We start from the raw sequence: 22,789 nt of genomic DNA on the forward strand, positions 1-22,789 counted from the left end.
TGCCAGACATGATTAATGATCTATAACAATTAAACATAGTTTCTATGTTAGTAATTAGTACTCTCGCTTGCCGTATGATCCCACAATACACAACAAGTAAGAATATGATTAATGGCAAAGCATAGGAAAGACACGACAGTTAGTAGGCACAAAAGTACAATCATGTTGACATAATGCAGACACAATGTTCCTATTCTATATGCCCTTTCCTATGCTACCCATCTCTCAAAATAAACATAGTATATCAAACATTGAAGCATAAAAGAATAAAACGAGAATGATTTATAAGAATTAATTTGTTTAAACGAATAATTATTTAAACGACAAATAATTAATAAATAAATAAAAAATATATATATATATTTTTTTAATATATAATTACGAAAATATTAATTTAAATCTAAAAAAAACGAAATACATGAAGTCACATAAACAAGAACGTATTTCAAAGCATGTAATTCAAGAGTTAATTTTAAAATAAATTCAAACATTTCTAACTAATAACTTTCAATTTATTCACTAGTTGTAGTTTAATTCAATGAAATTCTTTTTACGTAACTAATTAGTTAGTTAGGCGCCTAAAATTTAAAAGGTAGACACGAAATTTCAGTAAAACCTTTAGCTCAAAAATACCACTTTGTAACACCCCGACAATTCCCATTTTCTAAAATACCCCTTTTTAAACATAACTGTAGGGAATTATCAAAGTATTATCGCCCGTGTGAAAACGTAACGGCTTATTCAGAATTTTGCAGCGGAAAACATAAAACTAACTTGTAGGTTCATAAATAATCTTATTACATATTAGGTTCAAAACCAATTAACTGAAATAAGGAAATACGAATAGTACGACAATTTCAAATTTAAGTTAACAAACCAAATCACTTAATAAAGAAAATATAACTACAAGCTCTCTAATCCCGATCCCAATGATACATCATCTTCAAACCTGTAGATGGGCAACGCTTATTGATCCTTAGAGACTGCTCACCAAAGTTGGGTCATCACAGGATCAATAAGGCATAGCCATGATCAACACACACAAACAAAGCACGTAATCAGCAAAGCTGAGTACTACATACTAAAACAATAATAATCCTAACATGATACTATTAACGAACAACCTTAACATGATACTAATGAACATAAACAAGGGCAGACATAACATGATAATTTGACGACCATACTTGATTAGACTAGGCTAGACCTACAACAATAATATTATTTTAGTTGAAGTAGACAATGGACCGAGTTGTCCATCCAGAAGTCTTCACTAAGGAAGACGAGGTACGGGCGCGACTCCGTGACCTCAGTGACCTGCGATATCGAGGAACGTTTAAATAAAAATAGAACACGGTGATCAATCCGGTCCCAGAAAAGGCCATGGGCTACCACCATGAACCCCAACTCCTGTTTGTCCGTCACTTTAGACGTGCACAGTCTAAAGCTATTGCTACTCAGTTTCACTTTACATGATTTACAATTGAGATTTCGTTATGACTCAACAATCACATAAGACATACAATTCACATTTGTTCACAACTGTTTTTATCTTGGAATTAAGTAAGTGATCATAAAAGCATCAATCAAGACTCATTCCAATTTATCCAACCTTTCCTTTAACCATGAGCAACCCTGTATATGGGTATAAAGTTTCAACTTACTAAACAAGGTCCACCGCCCTCATAAAGTAGTGAAAAGATAGAAAGGGAACAACAACCAATCGATCCAAACCAATCATATAGAATAATCTAGTGTTCCCAACCAACATGTTTGTATCAATCATCCATACTAACATGTTACAGTTCTCATAGTGCAAAATAAGTTCAATAAGTTTGTCCAACAGTATTAAACATGCACATTCCATATAACCAAGTTCAACAACAAATTCAACATGGTTTCAACAATTAGCACACATTCCAAGCACGCAGGTATGTACGTACCTTGTGTAAACAAACTGATAGGCCACTTTAACACTTTCAAAAGTCGCCTAAAGAGAATTCTCCGCCTAAACAATCAACAAGTAGTCTCAATCAATTTCTAATCATTGACAACCATAATAAAGCATTCTAAATGCATCCTAAATATATTTAGAACTTTCCCCAATATCAAAACTTGAACCTTTGCTTTCCTAGCATCATAATTATTGAACTAGTGATTGAAATTCGTTGAAAACTTTTGCAAACATCGTACTTTAAATTTTCAGCAATATAAATTCATTTAAAAGCTTCACCAAGGTCAATCTACGTTCCTATTATCTCAAAACAACCAATTCAATAATTCATACTCAACCTATCATGATTAAAAATCATAAAAACCTTGAATTTCCTACTTTAAACAGTCAAAATTCATATTTCAAAGTAATTTGATAATCTGAAAATTAATAACTTTATTATATAATTTGCATAATATGAAATTTATAATTTAAATTACAAAAATCATCACTTTAATCCAAGAAACATAATTCAAATTAATAAATCATAAATAAGCCCTAACTTATAATTCAATCAACCAAAACTTGAAATTAATTCGTTTATAAACTCAACCAACATCTGAAAATCATGTTCAAACCATAAAAATTATGAATTTAATATCAAGAACATAATTTAAATTAACAATTATAATTAATTAAAATAATTAGTTACTTAGGGTTTAAGAAATAACCAAGAACCAAAGAGGAGAGAGGGGTTTGGCCGGCTGGTAGGTGGTGGCTCACGACGAGGCTTGACCGGCTGAGGTGGCTGGCCTGGGTCGCGGTGCAGCTGCGACAATCGAGAAAAGCCAATGAGGAAGGACGAAAACAGAGAGGGAAAGAAAGAACGAAAATAGAGGAAGAAAAGGGAACGACGAAGAAGAGGATTACCGGTGATAGGTCGCCGGTGGCTGAGGAGTGCTGGACGGCGGCGGCTCGGCGACGGCGTGGAGGGAGAGAGGACGGCTGAGGGTGAGCGTGAGGGAAGGATGAAGGGTTTCCTCTTTTCTTTTTTTTTTGTTTGTTTCACGTGAGTATGGAGGGAAGAGAGAGGAGGGTTTGGTTTGTTTTTTACGTGAATGAGGAAAAGAGAAGGGAGTATGGTTTTGGGGTTTTGTTGGTTTGGGCTTTGCCCAATTGGGCTAGGAGTAGAATTTAGGTTGCTGATATGTGCGTTTTATATAATATTTTCACCCCCGTCCCTTAGTACTTTTATGCGTCAAATGAGCTCCTAGGAGCCATTTTAGTACTAATCTGTGTATTTTAGTGTGCCGTGAGTTTCAGGAATACTTAGTGTGAAATTGGTCTTTTTAGGCCCGTTTCTTGATGATTTAGGCCACTACAGGATCCCGAGGGAGTTCGGGACGACTTTTGTCGACTTAAGGGAGCCCTAGATGTTCATGATCGAGCCCCAGAAGTTAGACTCGGTGTTGTGGACGAAGGGCGGATCACTTAGCCCTCCGCCAGGTGGATTGCCCCTCGCCCATCGGGCGAGCAAGCAGAGGAACAGTTCGTCAGAGGGCGCCCGACGGGCGGAGTTTCGCCCGGTGCCCACCGGGCGCCCATCAGAAGCAGCAGCAGAAATCGCTCTCCGCCCGACGGGCGAGAGCCGCCCGACCGGGCGCGCGGAGAAGGTTTCCAGAAAGTCGCCCTACGCCCGTCGGGCAGCCCTGCGCCCGTCGGGCGGACTTCGAGCTTCTCGCCCGTCGGGCGGAGAGCCGCCCGACCGGGCGACGACAACCCAAGGCGCTGTGCGCGCGCGTCCTTCTTTATTTTTTTCCGGTTTTTCCTTATGTTTTTGGGCTAAACTATAAATATAGCCTTTGTTAATTTAGTGAGGGATTTCATCATCTTATTTCCTAGTATTAAACCCTTAGTTTATTTTCCTTAGCTTACTTTTTCTCTCTAGATTTATGCAAACACTTAGTTCTCAATTTCAATAAAAATTCAAGCTTTCTGTTTCTCTTATTCTTCAATTAAGGTATTGTTCTTTATTTCAATTCCTTGTTTAGCTTTAATTATGTTTTCAATCATGCTAATTGCTTTGTTTATCGTTAATATGCTTGAGTAGTATAATTTCTAGGGTTTTGGGGATCCATGAATAATATGAAGGGACATTGAATAATTGTGATTGTTGGCATTGTAATTAATTCCTATTGATTGGTTTATTTCACTATACAATTAGATTTGCGCAGGTTTAATTGTGGTAGTTATGCAATATCAAGTTAAGATTCGAGAGATGCAATTTGATGTTTAGGCTTGTGTCAATAGGTGGAATTGGGATTAATACGTAGCGAGAGCCCGTTAATTCTAAGTCCATGATTAGTATCGATTCGAGAGAGCATGCTAGTCTAATTAATTACTTTGTTGATTATCGTGATTGTTCGTTGTCCTGGACTGTTATTTGTTGGTGAACCTATGCCCTAGATTCCTTAATATATTGATTCATATTCGTTTAATTATCGTTCGTAGTTATAGCATACAATCAATCAACCAACTCTTGTTCCCAATAGTCTAGTTTAATTAATTGATAGTAGAAAGAACGCATGTTTCCCTGTGGATTCGATCCTGACTTCCCTTGCTACCTAGCTAGTGGACTTAGGTTTTTTTTGATTAGGTGATACGACTTTAGCCTGTCAAAATTTGGCGCCGTTGCCTGGGAATCTGTTCTATTTTCTGTTGTTGATTGCTTATCCTAGATTATTGTTTGTTACTACTCAAGGAACTCACGTTCCTTGAGACCGGATCTCACATTGTTTTGTAGTCTTTGTCTATGCCCAAGACCGTAGGTACTAGTAATCTTACTCCATTCGATCCTGAGCCCGAAAGAACCTTTCGTAGACGAAGAACTTTCATTGCACAGTGTGGGAATTATTCTGATTCTGATCATAATATTGGCGATCTTTTTCCTTCAGAGATAGAGATGGGTGACGAAAATCTGATACCGCCACCTACCCCACGGCTTACAGACTATTCTAAGCCAAGTCTGTCCGTGCTACCAAAGGCGATCATGCCTTCTATTGCAGCTGAGACCTTCAAGATTGAGCCTGCATTGATTAACATGATCGAGAGACGCCAATACGGTGGGGAACCAGGTGAAGATCCGAATCTTCACATTCAGTCCTTTATCCAATATTGCTCCACCATCAAGCAAAAGGGATTGACTCCGGAGCAGACTTTGGAGATACTTTTCCCGTTCTCTTTGAGTGGGAAAGCTAAACTGTGGATTAATGGGTTGAATCGGGCGGCTTTGAAAATCAATAATTGGGAATCCTTGGCTCTTGTTTTTATGTTAAATATTTTCCACCTGAGAAAACGGCTCGTCTGAGGGGTCAGATATTAGGTATCTCACAACAAGCGGATGAGAGTTTGGGATCGAGGTCTGGGAGAGATTCAAGGATTTGCAAAGAGAATGCCTGCACCATGGTTTGGAAGATTGGTTCTTGATTCAGCAGTTTTATAATGGTCTGGGCAATGAGTCTAGATGTTTGTTGGATTCAGCTGCCAGTGGGAGGTTCATGCAACTTGAGGTGCCTAGAGCTATGGAGGTGATTGAGGAGATAGCCATTCACAATGCCCAGTATGGAAATCCTAGAGGTCTATCTAACAGGGGTGGTAAGCATGATTTAAATTCTATTGAACAATTAGCTGCCCAATTGACTGCTTTACATTATAAGTTTGATAATATGCAAGCGGCCAATGCTCAATCTGCCCAACCTGTTAGTGTAGCTGCTATGAGTGCCCAACCTACTACTATTTGTGAAAGTTGTGGAATGTCTGGTCATTATGCACAGGAATGTAGGAGCTCTATTGAACAATGTAATGCATTTCAATCCTACAAACAAAACAACCCATTCTCCAACTCTTACAATGAGGGCTACCTAGCTAGTGGACTTAGGTTATTTTTGATTAGGTGATACGACTTTAGCCTGTCAGTTGCTGAATCCGAAATGGTTAGGATTTGCTTTCTAATTTCAATAGAACGTGATTTCAAAATCCGAATTCGTTTTAACGTAAAATTCAAAAATCAATTTTGATTTCATAAATCATTAAAATATTCAAAATGTAATAACATAATTATATTTTAATTACATATTCATTTCTAAAATTCGTAAATTACATTTAAATATATTAAATATACGTTAAAATATATAAATAAAATATAATAAAATTACGGGGGATTACATCACTACTCGTCGCCTGTGGGGCGACCTTTGTGCTTGCATTGCTGCGCTCAGTATGTCGCGCGCTACTATCCTCTTCGATAGCACCAGCAGCGCACTGCTGCCCCTCCAACACACACTCACCACTCGCACTCACTCCCTCACTACCACTCGCACTCACTCCCTCACTACTGCTCCGTTCACGCTGCACACACTCACTCTCCATAGCACGCGCGCTGCCCAGCAGCTTGTCGCACCCCACGACCCTCAACATCATTCACAAGCAACGACACTCCAATACCACATCGAGTCGCACTCTCATCCAAACTCCAATTCACAATTTCCCCTTCTCCATCAGTCACCTCAAGCAAACCATTCGGTGTGTCAGCAAACGGAAACGTCCGTTCATGGAACTTAATGTCCCGAGAAACAAAAAACTCATGAGTTTCTAAGTCGTATAATTGTCATCCCTTCCGACCAAACAGATAACCTAAGAACACACATTTGCGACTGCGAGAATCAAACTTATCCCCTTTACTCCGCAGATTATATGCATAACACAGACACCCAAAAACACGGATAGGCACATACGATGGTGGTTTGCCAAATAATATCTCATACGGTGTTTTATTATCAAGAATCGGTGTAGGAGTACAATTGATCAAATAGCAAGCAGCCCGAACACATTCCCCCCCCCCCCCCCCCCCAAAATTTCTTAGGCAAATTCCCTTGAAAACGCAATGCTCTCCCTACATTCAGAATATGTTTATGCTTTCTCTCTACTCTCCCATTTTGTTGAGGTGTCCCAACACACGATGACTCAAACATAATCCCATTTTTAAAGAAATAGCCTTGCAAGCAGTTGAACTCAGTGCCATTGGCACTTCTGACTACTTTAAGAGTTTGATTAAACCGGCACTTAACCATAGCAACAGAATTGAGAAACGATGATTCAACTTCCATTTTATTGCTCAATAAATAAATCCACACACCTCTAGAGTAATCATCCACAATGGTAAAAAAACACTTTACCCCACAAGACGATGGTGTCTTGTAAGGACCCCATAAATCAAAATGAACAAGGTCAAAAATTCTACTAGGACGACTGTCACTCACTGGAAAACTCTCCCTACATTGTTTTGCACGCGGACATACATCGCAAATTATATTTTTTTTCCTACGAGTATTACTCACAGGAGGGAGTAGCTGTAATACCTTCTCCGACGGATGTCCCATTCGTTGATGCCAGAAGTCAACCACACATTGCACGGCTAGCACCCTCACTCTCGGAACCCCACGAAAAAAATATAGTTCTTCTTGTCTGTCACCCACGCCAATCATTGTCCTCGTCACATGATCCTGAATCACACAAATTTTGTTAGTAAATTGAGCGAAACAATTTAATTCGTCACTTAATTGAGTTACAGAAATTAAATTGTAGTTTAATCTGGGCACAAATAAAAAATTATCAAGCACAAAACCCCCCTCCAACATTACGGAGCCATATTGATTTGAATTCGCCGTCTGACCATCCGGTAACACTACCGGGCAATTTTCAGATGTGGTGATATTTTTCAATATGGACAGATTACCCGTCACATAATTTGAAGCGTCTGTGTCAATAATCCATCGTATGTCTATATTTCCTTGCGATTTGGGCGTAGACGTAGATAGAATTTCCATAATTTGCTGCTCTGGATCACTCGACACGCCGTACAATCCTTGCACCATAACTGCTGATTCAATGTGCTTGGGTGCTTCACGTCCCTTTATCATAATTATACGGAAATTTGGTGAAACACTACCTTTAAGTTTGGTGGTTTTGTGAATTGCTACCTTTTAAAAAGGAAATTATATTTTACTACCTTTTAAGTTTGGTTTGTTTGACAAATACTACCATTTGCCGTTTTTTTGTTAATGTTTTACGTCTTTGGACTCCATTACAACGCTTATTTAATATGGCAAATGCACAAAATGACAAATGAACAGAGATATTTAAAAGAATAGAAGAAATACAAGACGGAAAATATTAACGAAAAACGTCAAATGGTAGTGTTAGTCAAACAAACCAAACTTATAAGGTAGTTAAATTAAAAAAAGTTTTTATAAGGTAGCAATTCACAAAACCACCAAACTTAAAGGTAGTGTTTCACAAAATTTCCTAATTATACCAAGGAATAAAGATTTGTGTAATAGTGGGATGCAAATTTACTCACGCACTCACAATAAGTAATTGCTGTTCTCGATCAATATTTATTATCGTAGAATGATTACCTATTTATTTTTCTTCAGAAAGTATTTTAACCAATGGTTTTATTATGTCTATTGGAAGATTTCATCACAAATGCATGGTCGAAAAATTAAGAAAATTGTTAAGAATATCTATACAATCCAATTTGTAGGTGAATTTTGTTGTCAAATAAAGTTATACATGTTGTTCATCCCAATTTTGGTTTAAAAAACAATTAATTAATTAATTTGTTTTATGAAAAGCGTAATTTTTTTGTTCATATACTTTTTCTGGTTTATAGATGATAGATTGACACTATCAAAGAAAAAATAAATGCTAGATTGTCAATAGTTTTGAAAGGTGTTTCTTATAGTAATAAGTCATAACAATTTAGTACTACAGAGTACATGATTTGTTATTTTTGTTTTAACAATTTCATGCATTATGATGGATGAAAATGGTAGAATCTTTGTTACATCAGTGTTTTAACAATAACATATGATTAAAAACATGTAGTAAAAAGGTCGATTATAATGTGAAAAATGTTATACAGACCAGAGTAGTAAATGACATATGAACATTAATTTCATCTGGCTCTTTGTAACAGAAAAATAAAGAACTTGATTAGTTATAAACAATTTGAAAATGTTAAGCAATAAAAGGGACAGGTTGAAAACTTTAAAATGAAATGATAGATTGAGATCCACCAAGTGTGTCAAAATTGTAAGATCGTAACTATAAAAGAAAGTGATATTGTATTTGAATAATTAGTAACTATTCAACTACAACCAATAATAATGCTCTAACATAGTCATACATAAGAGATCACATAAAGAAAGAGTGAACCATATATTGTGTTTTGAGTGATCTATTAGGGTGGGGAGGGGGTTAAGTTTATATAGTAAACAAATGCTACTTATTTTTGGCTTCTTGAGAGGTGATTGACGCGAATTATTGGTTAATTGTTGTTATTCCACAATTTAGCTCAATCGTAAATTATAATTGCAATTATCATAAAGATGATTGAAATTTTGAAATTTATTTCCAGATTGGCAATTATGATATAATAATTATTGATTTATATAAGGCAAAATTTGTTATTAATTCAATTGTGAGCGAGGACAAACTATTCTATAGGGGGACACCAAAAGTGCAATTACTAAATTGACATCAGGAGTTCCCTTATAAAATAGAGATATTTACGTTTGTTCTCATTTACGCGATTTAACAACTAACTGATGCTTGAAGCGTTGCATATAGTTTGATTATTTTTCTCATAATCATTTATGAGAAAAAGAAACAAAAGAGAAATGAGGTTTTGAGTTTGAGGGACTCCCAAGGAATTTTTCAAGAAGGTCAGGACAATATGCAGAGAATAGTGGTTGACAGTCTGAAAGGGATTTTTAAGAAAGATAATTCGAATATGAATTACGAATAAGTGGATTATGTCCTACGTGAAATACTGTTGCCACAACTATCAACCATGAGATTACTAGGCTAACAATGCTACTAATAACAGCAGAAAGGTAAGGAATTTAGGAAATGCAGAATTTACAAGGTGCGTCTGTACAAAATGTAGTCTGCTCAGGACCTAGCAAAAAGGACGGCAAATGACGGACTTCAGTTCGTCTTTCCTTCGTCGTTATGCCAAGTAGCTAGTTAGCTTGTTTTATTATCTTCCATTTCCTTGTATCTTTATCCTATGTAAAAAAAAAAAAAAAATTAACTGTCTTTACTACCCTGGATTCATAAATTCTTTTCGGAATCACTTTAAGCTTGATTTGCAACATGCAACACTTCCAAACATGTTATCCCCTCCCTTTCTTTTTAGACAAAGTTCCTCATATACCTTGAATTATTCATGATTTTCAAAGAAGACTACAGCCTCCTCGGACCAATAACCACCAGTCGACCACAGACAAACAATGCGTATCATGGCAGAATGATGCAACTCTAGTCAAAAGTATCACTTTACATTAAAATGTTACTGCTCGAACTACTACATGCTGCTACAATCGTCTTCTAAAAAGATGGAGTAGTATGTGAAGGAGTTACACCGATTCAACGTGTGGCAGTTGTAAGCCCTAGGAAGACCAAATGTCATCTGTCATCTATCAGCTGTCTACAATCACCTTCAAGCTATGGATGTACAATTAATTAGCTGGGTAATATATGTACCTCTTCGATGCACGCTGGGTAATATATGTACCTCTTCGATGCAAATAAATAATTCGACCCCAGAAGAATTTTCTGCATGTGCAAAAAATCGCTGTTGCTGGAGAGCTAGCTTCTAGTCTAGTTTAGCAGTCCCCAAGCTCACTATCTGCCCTAATTACTACTAACTGCAAAAAATGGTTTCCTCCAAATGTCAAAACTGATGCTTGAAAGCTATTATTCTACCTTCATGTTCTTTCAGCAATCTCTACCTGACCCTCTGCAATAGCAAAAAACAAAACCAAAGACATACTATCAGGAAAGTGTTTATCAATACTACAGAATACTGAAATTTGAATAATCACTACCACCAAAGCAATACAACAACCCAATATGACTAGAAGCACTGGATAACTGGTCTTGTTTCTATATTGATAAAACATACATATTCGACTGAGAATGGGATCAGTACAACATTAAGTAAATAGCATGCTATGAGCCTAGTAAAAAGAGAAAAGGGGGCAAAGTAGGTGAAGCAAATCACAGTTAAATACAGTTCCAAGGTTTCAAAACAATCGCAATATTCAACTTGTTAAGCAAGCTCTGGCTAAGAACTTTCATTACATGTTTTGGCAAACTTTATAAAAGGATTATTGTGCGAAAGTATCTACTAAAATAAACTTCTACAAAATACTCGTAATACACATATTTTCAATCATTTGGAAATACTGGCTAAGCTTAATAAACAGGCAAAACATGACATAATAATTTCGAAACTCTATTATGTTTATTATGCCAGTAGAGATGTAGAATATTTTCGATTGTCATTATCAAGACCTAGAATTAGTTGTTAGATCTGCACGGGGACATGGACTGAGAGAATTAGAGACAGAACAACGTTAAAAGAGATGACTGAAATGCCAAATTCGACACTCAGATGAAAGGAAAACGAAAGGAAAACATCATGTGTTCCATTTTGCGTGATGCATATATTGATAAACATATACTCCGTACATCCCAAGTTCAAATAGTCAAAGAAGACAATAAGGGGTGTTTGATTCAATTGGTGGAAAAGATTGGAATGTAGAAAGGGAAATAATACAAATGGAATTAGGAAAGGGAATTTTGTCTGTGTTTACTTCGAGAAGCTAAGGAAATTGTATTGAATTCCGATTGATGCTGTTTGGTAATGGCCTAATGGGTTTCAAGAAGGAAATTGTATTGAACTCCTTTTTACTCTATTTGATAATTGGTTTCTCTTCATAGTTCATACATGAAATTTTCTCTTCAAAAACTTGAAAACAAGCTTACCTTGGCTCGTAGGAAAAGCAACAGAGCCCTCAGGCACTGAAGACGGATTCAAGGTGACTGAATCTGCTGAGGTTGCAGTTCCAACTGTTGTCTTGACTTCAAGTATAGAATTCGAATTTTCGAACCCTCTAATAGATACCTGAATATTCAATCAAGCAGACTAAGATGGGTCAAAAAAACATACAGTCATCTAGTTACACAAATATCTGCAATTAATAAAAGATCCCTGAAAGCATAAGTAATTGGTCAGATTATTGCAGATTGTGATATAATTGCAAAACTACCCAAGAAAGAGAAATAGAAAATGATAAGCTTCATAATCAAATCGATTTTGCCAAATAATCCTCTTTTTCTTATGACTATCATGGTAAAAAAAAAATAGTACAGCAGGACAAAATTGTCTCTCTGTTACGCGGGACAACAACTACTACTACTACTAAACAGGTAGTAAAGCAGGACAGTCCTTCAACCTTAGTGAGTGCAAATGAATTGAAAAGGAGTTATTCATCTGAGTTCAGAACTCTTGTAGTAATATGAGGTACACTATCAATCAGTAAATTTGTTTACTTTAACAGTTTACTGACACACTTATACGAAGTACAAGTAATATAACAGCTAGCCCAGATAACTTAGAGCTCCCTTTGAAGCCTGACTACTCTTTGGTTCTCCATTTCTTTCACCAGCTTTATGCCTAATTTTTTCCCTTTGGTTTGTGCTAGAGGTGGAGATCCAAAGCATTAAAATATTATGAAACTTGAAAAAAGAGTGTAAAACCAAATATCTCACTACATCCACATATAGATGCACAATTCTCATTGCAGCATAGCCTGTCTTGTTGTACTCTTATCGCTTTTGGGTCAATTGGAAACAACCTCTTTGCAATTTGGGTCAATTGGAAACAACCTCTCTGCAATTTGGGTCAATTGGAAACAACCTCTCTGCAATTGCAGGGGTAAGGTTGGGTAAGTCCGACCCCCCCTTACCCCGCTTCTTGCGGGAGCCTCTTTGAGGCAATGAGGTAATGATAATGATGATGACCCACATATAGTTACACAATTCTCATTGCAGCATAGCCAGTCTTGTTGTACTCTTATAACTCTCTTTGATAGTCCATCTCATAACGAGGAAGAATCTAGTTAGCATGCCTTTTAATCAGGTGAAAAGAATTATCAAGGGCAATCAGCACGAGGAATGCACAAGGATGGTTTCAGACTCAAAAGAACGAAAAGCTTAAGTGACATATGTGACTGTCTGACTGAAAGTTAAGAAAAAGCAACAAACATAAAGCACTTTCACTTTCAAACATTTGTTTATCATTTATGCACTTGGGATAAGAAAGTGATATTTCAGGACTCTGATAGCATCATAGCAACATAGAAAATTAGAACCTAACCTGCTGTACCTGGCCAACATCTGCATGCTCAGTATTTTTGGTGGTTGGTGAATTCGTAGGTTCAGCAGGAGACTCATGGACAGTTGGAGATATTGTAACAGGACCGTGATTTTCAGTCACCTTAGACTTGACATCTTCAGAGTCCTTTTTCCTGAATAGACATCACCAATAAATAAATTTAAAAAACCCGCAAGACAAATAAGTTTAAAAGTAAGCAGAAGTTGCTGGAACCTCACCGTTGAGAACTCAAGTTAGTTGCGGAGGTTGGAAAAAGAATTCCATGCAACGGTTTTCCATCTATAATGGTTTCAATGGAATATCCACTTGGAAAGTTTTTAGTAACTTTGGCTTGAAATGTCCTCTTCCCTATTGGGGGTCGGTACATGTTTAGATGGAAATATTGCTGACCTGCACAATAGTGTTGTCTGTAAATTAGGAGTTCAAATCTATACATTTTAGAAATGGGAAAGAAAACTTCCATGGAAACACCGGGCAATGAAAAAGGTGCATCATAAGATAAGCAAACGGTAACATCAGAAAGCATTTGTTCTGAAGTTATAATTGGCACACTGATAGTATGTGATAGAATATTAACGGCGGCTTGCTTATCAGGAAAGAACAAATCCACACCGATAGACGTTATGAATGTTCAAGCTCACCTATTCTTTCTCCAGTTCAGCAGTACTATCTAGCAATCTCGGTAGTTCAAATCCATCTTGGAAAATGGTGTCACAGATAAAAAGGTTTGAGACCTTCAAGAGATCAAAATGTCCATATTCAATCATGCTTCCAGTTTTCCATACCCCTTGAACATGACAAGTCAAATCACAAAATGGAATTTCCTATCTCTGTGAAACTAGTATTCCTGATTTGTTTTCGTTAAGTATTGATCTTATCACGTGTAAGGTCTAAAAGGGTCTGAACTTTGAGGTGGCTAGGCAAAAAGCAAAGGGAAGTTCTGCTGATGTGGAGAGATCCAAGCTTCTATTGCACCAGAGGCGTATGAAATATGGAGATTGCGCCAGGAACTTTGAACTTTTGAGATACTCAATATCAAACTTTGGACTGCAGTAAAATATGTTGTCTCAATCAAATTCATTAGTTTAAAAACCAACCAAGCCACTACACTCCCACACAACAACGGTGCAGCTTAAGAAAGAAATAAATATAGGAATTCAACACTGGCCTTGCACCATTCAGCTTAGCAAAAGGGCCACTGAATGGAGGCAGGTTATGTGTGGCCATCAGGGAGAAAAGAGCAATGTCCCAGACCAGAGAGCAATGTCTCGGACCAAGTTCAGTCCAAATTTTGGGGAGTGCTTGACTAGCACAATGTTGCAATGGAAGATTCTACCACCTTGTGATAAAAGAATCAGTTCAGCACAACAGTCAAATACTATACTCACCTTTCCACTGAGATAAATTATTTGAGCAGTTTAACGATTTAAGTTAATTTTCCAATGCAATTAGTGCCACTGTGTAAGTGCAAATCAAGTCCATAGACAAAATTTCCTTCAGAATAAATCTAACATAGGCTTTAAGATTCAAACCCAAGCAAAAGCCCTCAATTAATTGCATGAAATTTTTGGAGGCAATATAATTTGAAGGAAATTTTATCATCATACAAGATCCAGCTCTCATGGTTGCATCCATGCACCATTGTATCAACAAGTTCCTCAGCATGGTCACAGTCCCAAGTGTATCATGGCGCATACTCATTCTTAGTGAAGAGAGGTGGAGGAGAAGAAAAATCAGATTAACGCTCATGCAAAATGTAACAAGCACTACACATTAACCATGTTCATGTGAACCATGTACCAACTATAATAAAAGATTGAGGGGTATGAATCAAATGATGATAATGGGCTCCTTCCATGTTTATTGTTTATACTATGAGAAGCATGATATAACGCCTATGGGCTATGCGCCAATATAAATTAGCAAAATTTTATGGATAAGCTGATAATTATTGATTTAAGTTGGCAACCATCACCATATATTCATATTGCAGTTATCAACACTATGTTCAGCTAAGGACATCAGATAATTAAAACCAAAGCATGAAGCGTGGAGTCCATGGCAATTGAGAAAAATTAAAAACAAACCACTACAAAAATTAATTTCCTCCTTCAAAGAGGCTCCCGCAAAAAGCGGGGTAAGGGGGGTCGAATGTCCATTCCTGATGGAGCCAAAGATTCATTTGCTCTTTTTGCTTTGGGATATAATGGACTAAATCAAAATGGCTCCCAAAACCATGAAGTAGAAGAGAAACAACCCGTTATCGCTTATGGGAAAAAGGAAACAACCTCTCTACAGGGGTATGGTTGTGTACGTCTAAACCCCCCCCCCCCCCCTACCCCGCTTGTTGCGGGAGCCTCTTTGAAGGCACTGGGCTAACGATAATGAATGAACAATAATTAATATGTAGGAAAAAAATACTAATTATGAAAATTTTATATTAGACTTTTAAAAAGGCGTTGAATAATTAGTTTCATATGTTTTTTTTTTTTTTGTATTTTTACCATAATTTGTAGTATTATTTTTAAAATTATAGAAATAAGTCTAAACCAGTCCAAATCGGCCCGGTCCGGGTGTTGGACCGGTTTTTCCAGTCCGGGAGTTGGACCGGTTTTTCCAGTCCGGTCCAAGCATAACCGGTCTCTGGTCCACCGACGAACACCCCTAATCACATATAAAGTCCCAAGTTTAACCAAAGACAAATAAATTATGTATATGTTACCATATCTTATTGGTCGTTGTATGACACAGGACACACTGCTACGTTTAACTTTTTTTTTTTATAGAATATCACATATTTCCACTGTTTTTTATGATTTACCGACTTTCATTAAAAGGTGCTTGTTTTGTTCTACCCACTTCTATTGTATTCTGTTTTTGGCAAACTTGTTTTCCGATCTTACTCTTACCCGTTTTCCCCACAACATTTACACCTTTCCACACATTCACTCTCTCTTACTTTATAGTTATCCACTTTTTTTCTTACAACCACTCACCTTTTTACTACCTCTCTCTTACTTTATAGTTATCCACTTTTTTTCTTACAACCACTCACCTTTTTACTACCTCTCTCTTACTTTATCTATCTTTTTCCTACATAGTTACACCCACTCACTTCTCCTAGAAACAAGAGTCTACGGTAATTGGGTATAACAAAACAAAAAAAAGAACAGAGGGGGTACATGTTGTCTTACTTTGATGGCTATTTTGTGGCACAGAACATGGTGTGGTAGAATCAACTGTCCCAGAGGTGACAAGGGCTTTATCATTCTCCGAAGAAACAATGTATTGTTGTTGACACTTCATCTTCAGCTGTTTTCTGAAAGATAATTTTTCCAACCTTCGCTCATCTCTTCCATCATCCCTCAAAAGTTCTGGTATGAGAAATAGACTGCAATCAGCTCCATGTTTCCGTAAGCATCTCAATTGGTGGAAATTAATATTCTCATTAACTAAGTTTCGTTACATCAGAGCAGAAAAGATATTAATATAGAAGTATCAAAGTAAAGAAAAACAAAGTATCAAAGTAAAGAGTAGTAATATAAAGACCTGTGTGAAAGTAGTACATATCGTCCAGAGCCTCTAAATTTTTATTGCAACCACCTATGAAGACCAAAACACCTGCCTTTGATGGATCCAAACAGTCACCAGACATGGAGAATCTGGCAGAAGGCCCGTCACCACTTGGCATAATTTTGGTCCAAATACCAGTATCTAGAAATTGTATTCAGAAAAGCAATGAGTTGAACTATTATCATAAAACATGGAATTATTGCAGAACACGGTAAGAACAAGAGAGACAGGAAATGCAGCAGTTCACGACCTCGCTCTACTTTGTTTTCAAAACATGGGTTAATCGGTTAAGCCATCAAAATTTGAATGTCATTAGTTGTTATAAAAATAGGTTTGATCAAGGTACTTTCATTGAGTTTTTCACATTTTGAACATATTCACACCAATAGCACCAACCTTGGTTTAGCATATTTTCTAAAGAAACAAATTGTGCAACAACCAACGCCCAATTTTCCAAATCAGGTAATAAGTAATAACACGGCAGTGCATCTTTTAATTATCAATTTCTGAATATAGTTATCCTCTTTTTCTTAATAGACATTCAGTCTTAACAAATTTTAGTCACAGGGTAAAATAAAATTAACACATGTGGATTGCTCAGAAGAATCTCTCCAAAATTACAGCACATCTCAACACGTCTCATAATATCAAGCCTAATTTGAACGCCTCCTTGCAAACATGTGCCAAATCTCACATACCTCAGACTAATTTTCCTAACAAAGGTGATCTATTTATCAGTTTTTACATGATTGCAGGAGATTTCAGCATGCAAATAGCTCTAAGTTATTACAAAGACATCAAAGTCAGGTACAACCATACAAGCACAATAAGTCAATTGTCATAGTTGTTGGGATCCTTCTAATTACTATTGTTTTGATTTAGGGAAGTATATGTTTCTTATTGTATTAGGAAAAGTAGGATGGGAGAATCTATAAATATTGCGTTAAATTAAAGCCATTTCGGGTTTGATTTAAGAAAAATGGGAGTCCTATAATAAGATATTATAGGCTCATTGATATGAATAAGTGTACAAGTGTTGTGGAAACCATGTAAGGGTCTGATTGGGAGCATTGTATGTGGTGTGTGCCTACTGTTAGGAGCTTAGAATGTATTCATTGTCCGGATGTGTTCCTGAGAGAAACAAAGACAAAGTGGGAGTACATGCAATTGTTCTCTCGGCATGCTGGAATTCTGGAAGTTTATAAACATCCGTTGATTAACAATACGACTTGTCAGTTTTTCCTTGATTGAGTTCTTCACATTAATTTGAATGTTCTTAATGACTAACTGTCCTTTTTTCCATTGGTATTGACACACTACTTTATTGTATTCTATGGCTACACTTCCTCACAGCCTGAAGAACTAGGTTGAGGCTAATCTCACTTCTATCTATGAGTTGTTCTACTTCTATCCTTGGTACACTTTGACCCAGTTGTACAGATAACAAACTCTGCCAATTTAGTGTTGGCAGACACTAAAGAGACAAATAGTGATCAAGCTTATATGTGCCCTACAATACCAAAAACAACAAAACAAACCGACAGTTGTGTTTCAAGAACTGAGATAATTCATGTATGTGCTACAAATCTTAAAAACAGGAGACACAAATAACAACCGTGCATCCGTAACACTAATATTAAACCTGCCAAATCAGACCATAGAATTGTTTATTCCAGTTTTGATCCCAAAAATGTGGCTAACCATCAAGTGCACACATCACATACGGAGGCTGATGAGACAGAAGTTGAAGGACATAAAGCAACTCTGCCAGCACGTTCAGCATCTAATATTCTAAATAACAATGGATGATTTTCAAAGTACTGCACAGCTGATAAGATCAACAACTCCTTAAGAAAATAAGATAACAAGGCCTGTCAAATTGTGAAAATAATGTGATTGCTAGCTAGCTTAGCTGATAAAGGACTGGTGGATGATACCCGGGACCTGGGATCACATCCCATGTACATCAATGCCCTTTGAGGCTCTCTATACACCAAAAAGAATGTGAAAATGGTACAGTAATTGAGAGGGACAAAACAAAAGTAAACAATCTTCTTACCAATATCAAGCATATAAAGATCATCAAACAGGTTCTGAGCATCAGTGAATCCCCCAAATACAAATATGTGTCTTCCAAAGGCCACGGTTGAGTGCCCAGCACGGGGAGGCAACAATTGACCAGAAGTATTCAGCTCTCTCCAAACAAGAGTATCTGTTTCAACATATAATCACCAGCATAAGACCACTCTCTCCCCTCCACTTCTAGCATAAAAATATGCAATTGAAACAAAGAAGTCCTAAATACTCAATTCATGTATAGCTGAGATAACGTCAGACCCCAATTTTTATTTATTGAAGAGCTTAAAAATGTATACAAAAGTTGGAAGAAAACTATATTACCAGGTAATAGGAAGTTCATAAAGTTTCGGAGTGGGGACAGACAGGCTGTACAGGTTATTAAGAAGGGCAATATTTTATCACAGTTATAATGTACTTTTATTAACACATAAAACTTTTGTTTCTATTACTCTTAGCTTCCAAAAAAAAACCCTTAGGAAGTTAAAATAATCATGCAGCAGGGTGTAGCCTTGTTCTTATCACTCGGTCACTCCAGCTTTGGAGAAGGGTGATATGGTGCTACATAAGCTTCTGCTGTATTGGACGATGCAACTTTGCTCACCACTAATAATAAGTTTAGATTGAACAATTAATTAACCTCGGGCATTTCAGGAAAAAGAATTAATTAAACCTGTATCAAGAATGTGAACATCACACAAATAATAATCGTGCTCATCTTCACCACCAATAACAACTATTTTGTCTTCCCAAGATGAGCACGAATGGCTATCTCGTGCAGCTGGTGACTTGCCAAATGTTGCAGCACATTGCCATACAAAGTTCTCTGCAATTAAAAGGAAAGTTAATTAACGTCAGCCATCACTTCCCATCTATTAGACCATTTAATTGAAGCTATGACGAGTACTAGGCTCCAGATTCCAAAAGAAGCAACAAGAAAAAAAAAATACTAATAAGTAAAATCAAATTGTTGTGTTCACAACTTCATGGCATGTTAACTACGAGAACATATGCATAGACCATGCATCCGAGCATGAATAGGATCACATAGAAATAAATCTATGGAGAAAGAAAATTCATGTGAAGAACTGAAGAATATTCACCACAAGATGTTACTATCGAGGGGGCCTCAACTTTAGAAATTAGAAATAGAGAGCTTACTAGTATCCAATATGTAAAGATCATTGTAATACACTTCACTCGGATGGTTCAGAGATTTGCCACATCCACCAAAAATGAAAAGTTTTTCTCCAACAAGTGCTGCACTATGGCCTTCTCTTGCCTGTGGCCTATCACCTCTGACTTGTGGAGAAATCCATGAATTTGATGCTGCAAATATATGGACCTCATTAGCAAAGACACATCAACTGCCAGTAACATGACATAAATGCAATAGTTACAAAGGGAACAAAAAACCCACTGAAATAGGTTGTCTTATTCTCCGTGGAGTCATCGGACAAGTATATGTGGGAACCACAGAAGATAAAAAGTTCCCCACCAGAAATTTGATGCCGGTTAAGAGAAAATAAAGGCATGCATGAACCTATAATGCATGTCATTAACCCATAGGTTGGTTATGTAGATTTCCTTCTGTTACCAAGGTCCATATAGAGAAAAATCACACATGTAATGCAACATGAGCACACAAGGTTGTATGTCATTAACCCATAAGTTGGTTATATGGACTTCCTTCTGTTACCAAAGGGAAAATTCATACATATATAATCATCCCATGCATCCAGCAACGTATTCATTCAGCTTGTCACTCACCCTTGTCTAAATGACTAATAAATACCAGATAGCTGGAATACTTTTAAATACATAAAACATCATAAAGTTGTCCCACCAACTTGTTTTGAATGGCAGCTATACATGTACACATTTCACAATAATTTACAGCTGTGAAAACCGAGCCATTGAAAATATCACAACAGTCCTCTTATACCTAATTTGACCATATGCTAATACGCCGTATACTTTAGCTGGTCTTGAGGCCAGTAGATTTTCAATAATTGTACTACAAATAAAACTAGCATGTACTTGATTCAATATTTCAATGTAACCATCCAAAAACTTTACATCATAACCAACTGTTTCCATCGAATATATGAAAATTTTAAAAAAAAAAGAATTACATGAACTTACAAGTGTCTAGTATATGCAAGTCTCCAAGGGGGTTCATCCCATCTGTCCCACCAAAGACGAACAAGTTATCTCCAACTGTTGTACAAGTATGACTGTCCCTAGGGATTGGTGGAGTTCCCTTTACGGCTGGCTCACTCCACGTTTGAGAATCTACATATTAACAGCACAAGTGAGATGAAACCCCAAAATATGCAAAAAGAGAAGTTCTAAAATAGAAGAAGTGAAGGGAAAGAATGAAAGAAGATTGAAATGATGGGGGTAGGGAGTACACAGAACTCCAACACATTAGATGCTATAAAATAGAAAAAAATCATGGCATCTTCAATGCCACCTAAACAGGATGAGCTAAGAGGTATTAAGCCTACTAGACAAGCTGTACAATTTGAATTTTGAGATACCAAAGTTTATACACTTTAACACACCCTATCAGTGCTATCACCCATAAGTTCCTGAAGCATAAGTAAGATTGGCAATGCAAGTACTCAGCTAGAATGACTTTCACATTGACTTGAAAGCTGACGCCACTTCACTCAAAGTTCACCATGCAATGAACCATCACTCATCAAGGAAAACAATAATATAACATAGCACACTATAGTACTATACCATACCATTAACTCCAATGTCTATAAGTTCCCATCCAGGGTTTGGTTAGATGAAGCACATGTACATAGTGACTTAGCGTTAATCGTATAATTGCAAACAGTTTGTTTATGTTCAACTTATGATCCCAAAAGAAAAAAATACAGACGGGCTACAATCCATAACAACTATGGTTTGGAACAAGCAATCACTCCTAAACTTTTGAAACATAGGTTAGCATTCACGAAACATAAGTCTACCAAACCATAATAAATAATTACATTCTATCAAGTATTACATTCTCTCAAAATAGGTATCCCAAGAATAATACCCTAACGGTCTGTTTGGTAGGTGGTAGAGAAACAAACATAACCTTAGCAGCGAAACTGAACAGGAAACATCAGAAATAACAATATAACCTCCATAATTCCCCAAAAACATACAGATAACTATGTACAACAATGTTAATCCTCAAATAGTTCCAATTAAAAACAGAAACTGACAAACACCCACGTAAAAATTTTGAATTCTGATTCTTGCACAGAAAAATTACCTGCATAGGAATTCTCAGAACGAAATTCAAACCAAAATTCACAAAAACATGTAAAAGAGGAGAGAGAAAGACCCACACACCAGTGTCAAAAACATGAACTTGGTTAGTCTGAGAATTACTTTGGCCATAACCCCCAAACACATACAAAAGCTTCCCTCCTCTAATGGCGTTGCAGGTGTGTCCCCACCTCTTCCCGGGCCCACCTCCCTTCTCCATTGCTTCGCTCTGCTTCCATTTTTCCCATCTCATATTTCTTTGATTTTTCTGGGTTTGAATTCTTTCTTTCTCTTCTTTTCAGAAAAATGTTTGGGAAAAAAAAGAACAAGAAGGAAATTGCTGAAAAATGAAAAACTCTATAACCTGGGAATTGGAATTTGATCAAAGGGTTGATTTTGATTTGAGAAAATTTTGGAGTTCGTGAAAGAGTATTCTCAATTCTCAATTCTCAATTCTCAGTCGAGTACTGAGAAAAAAGAGGCCGGCTAACAAGTGTTACAAAGACGAAGTGTTAATAGTGTACTTAGGAGTAACATTTTTTGAGGGTAATCAAGTTGGTTAATGTCATTTACTCGATTACTCACCAACATAGTCTAAGGTCAAGTTTCAAGTTTGTATTGAC

General features: G+C 36.8%; 1 protein-coding gene and 1 non-coding gene across 3 annotated transcripts; both read right to left on the bottom strand.

Moving 5' to 3' along the window:
• Positions 1 to 5,293: 5,293 nt before the first annotated feature.
• Positions 5,294 to 5,402, bottom strand: LOC130462238 (small nucleolar RNA R71). Its single transcript, XR_008922345.1, has one exon. It is a non-coding gene; the product is annotated as a small nucleolar RNA R71 (small nucleolar RNA).
• Positions 5,403 to 10,185: 4,783 nt separating this feature from the next.
• Positions 10,186 to 22,683, bottom strand: LOC110795617 (uncharacterized). 2 transcript variants are annotated; one of them, XM_022000638.2, is made up of 11 exons: positions 22,251 to 22,683; positions 21,036 to 21,185; positions 20,052 to 20,219; positions 19,564 to 19,716; positions 18,874 to 19,026; positions 16,791 to 16,955; positions 16,436 to 16,615; positions 13,460 to 13,631; positions 13,233 to 13,374; positions 11,831 to 11,969; positions 10,186 to 10,799 (listed from the first exon to the last, which is right to left on the bottom strand). In XM_022000638.2, exons 1-11 carry the CDS (start codon positions 22,417 to 22,419, stop codon positions 10,768 to 10,770), a joined length of 1,623 nt encoding a protein of 540 aa, XP_021856330.1. In that variant the 5' UTR covers positions 22,420 to 22,683; the 3' UTR covers positions 10,186 to 10,767. The 2 variants fall into 2 exon arrangements, with proteins under 2 accessions (XP_021856330.1, XP_021856329.1); XM_022000637.2 differs by having other exon boundaries at positions 13,224 to 13,374.
• Positions 22,684 to 22,789: the final 106 nt, after the last annotated feature.

This window comes from Spinacia oleracea, chromosome 5, assembly GCF_020520425.1.
Source record: "Spinacia oleracea cultivar Varoflay chromosome 5, BTI_SOV_V1, whole genome shotgun sequence".
Taxonomy (NCBI): Eukaryota; Viridiplantae; Streptophyta; class Magnoliopsida; order Caryophyllales; family Amaranthaceae; genus Spinacia; species Spinacia oleracea.

Coding starts and splice junctions, on each gene's coding strand:
- LOC110795617 (XM_022000637.2), bottom strand. CDS start 22,419: ATGAGATGGGAAAAATGGAAGCAGAGCGAAGCAATGGAGAAGGGAGGT. Junction 11,970..13,223: donor ATGTTGGCCAGGTACAGCAG/GTTAGGTTCTAA, acceptor TTGAATATTCAG/GTATCTATTAGAGGGTTCGA. Junction 10,800..11,830: donor TGCTTTTCCTACGAGCCAAG/GTAAGCTTGTTT, acceptor TTGCTATTGCAG/AGGGTCAGGTAGAGATTGCT.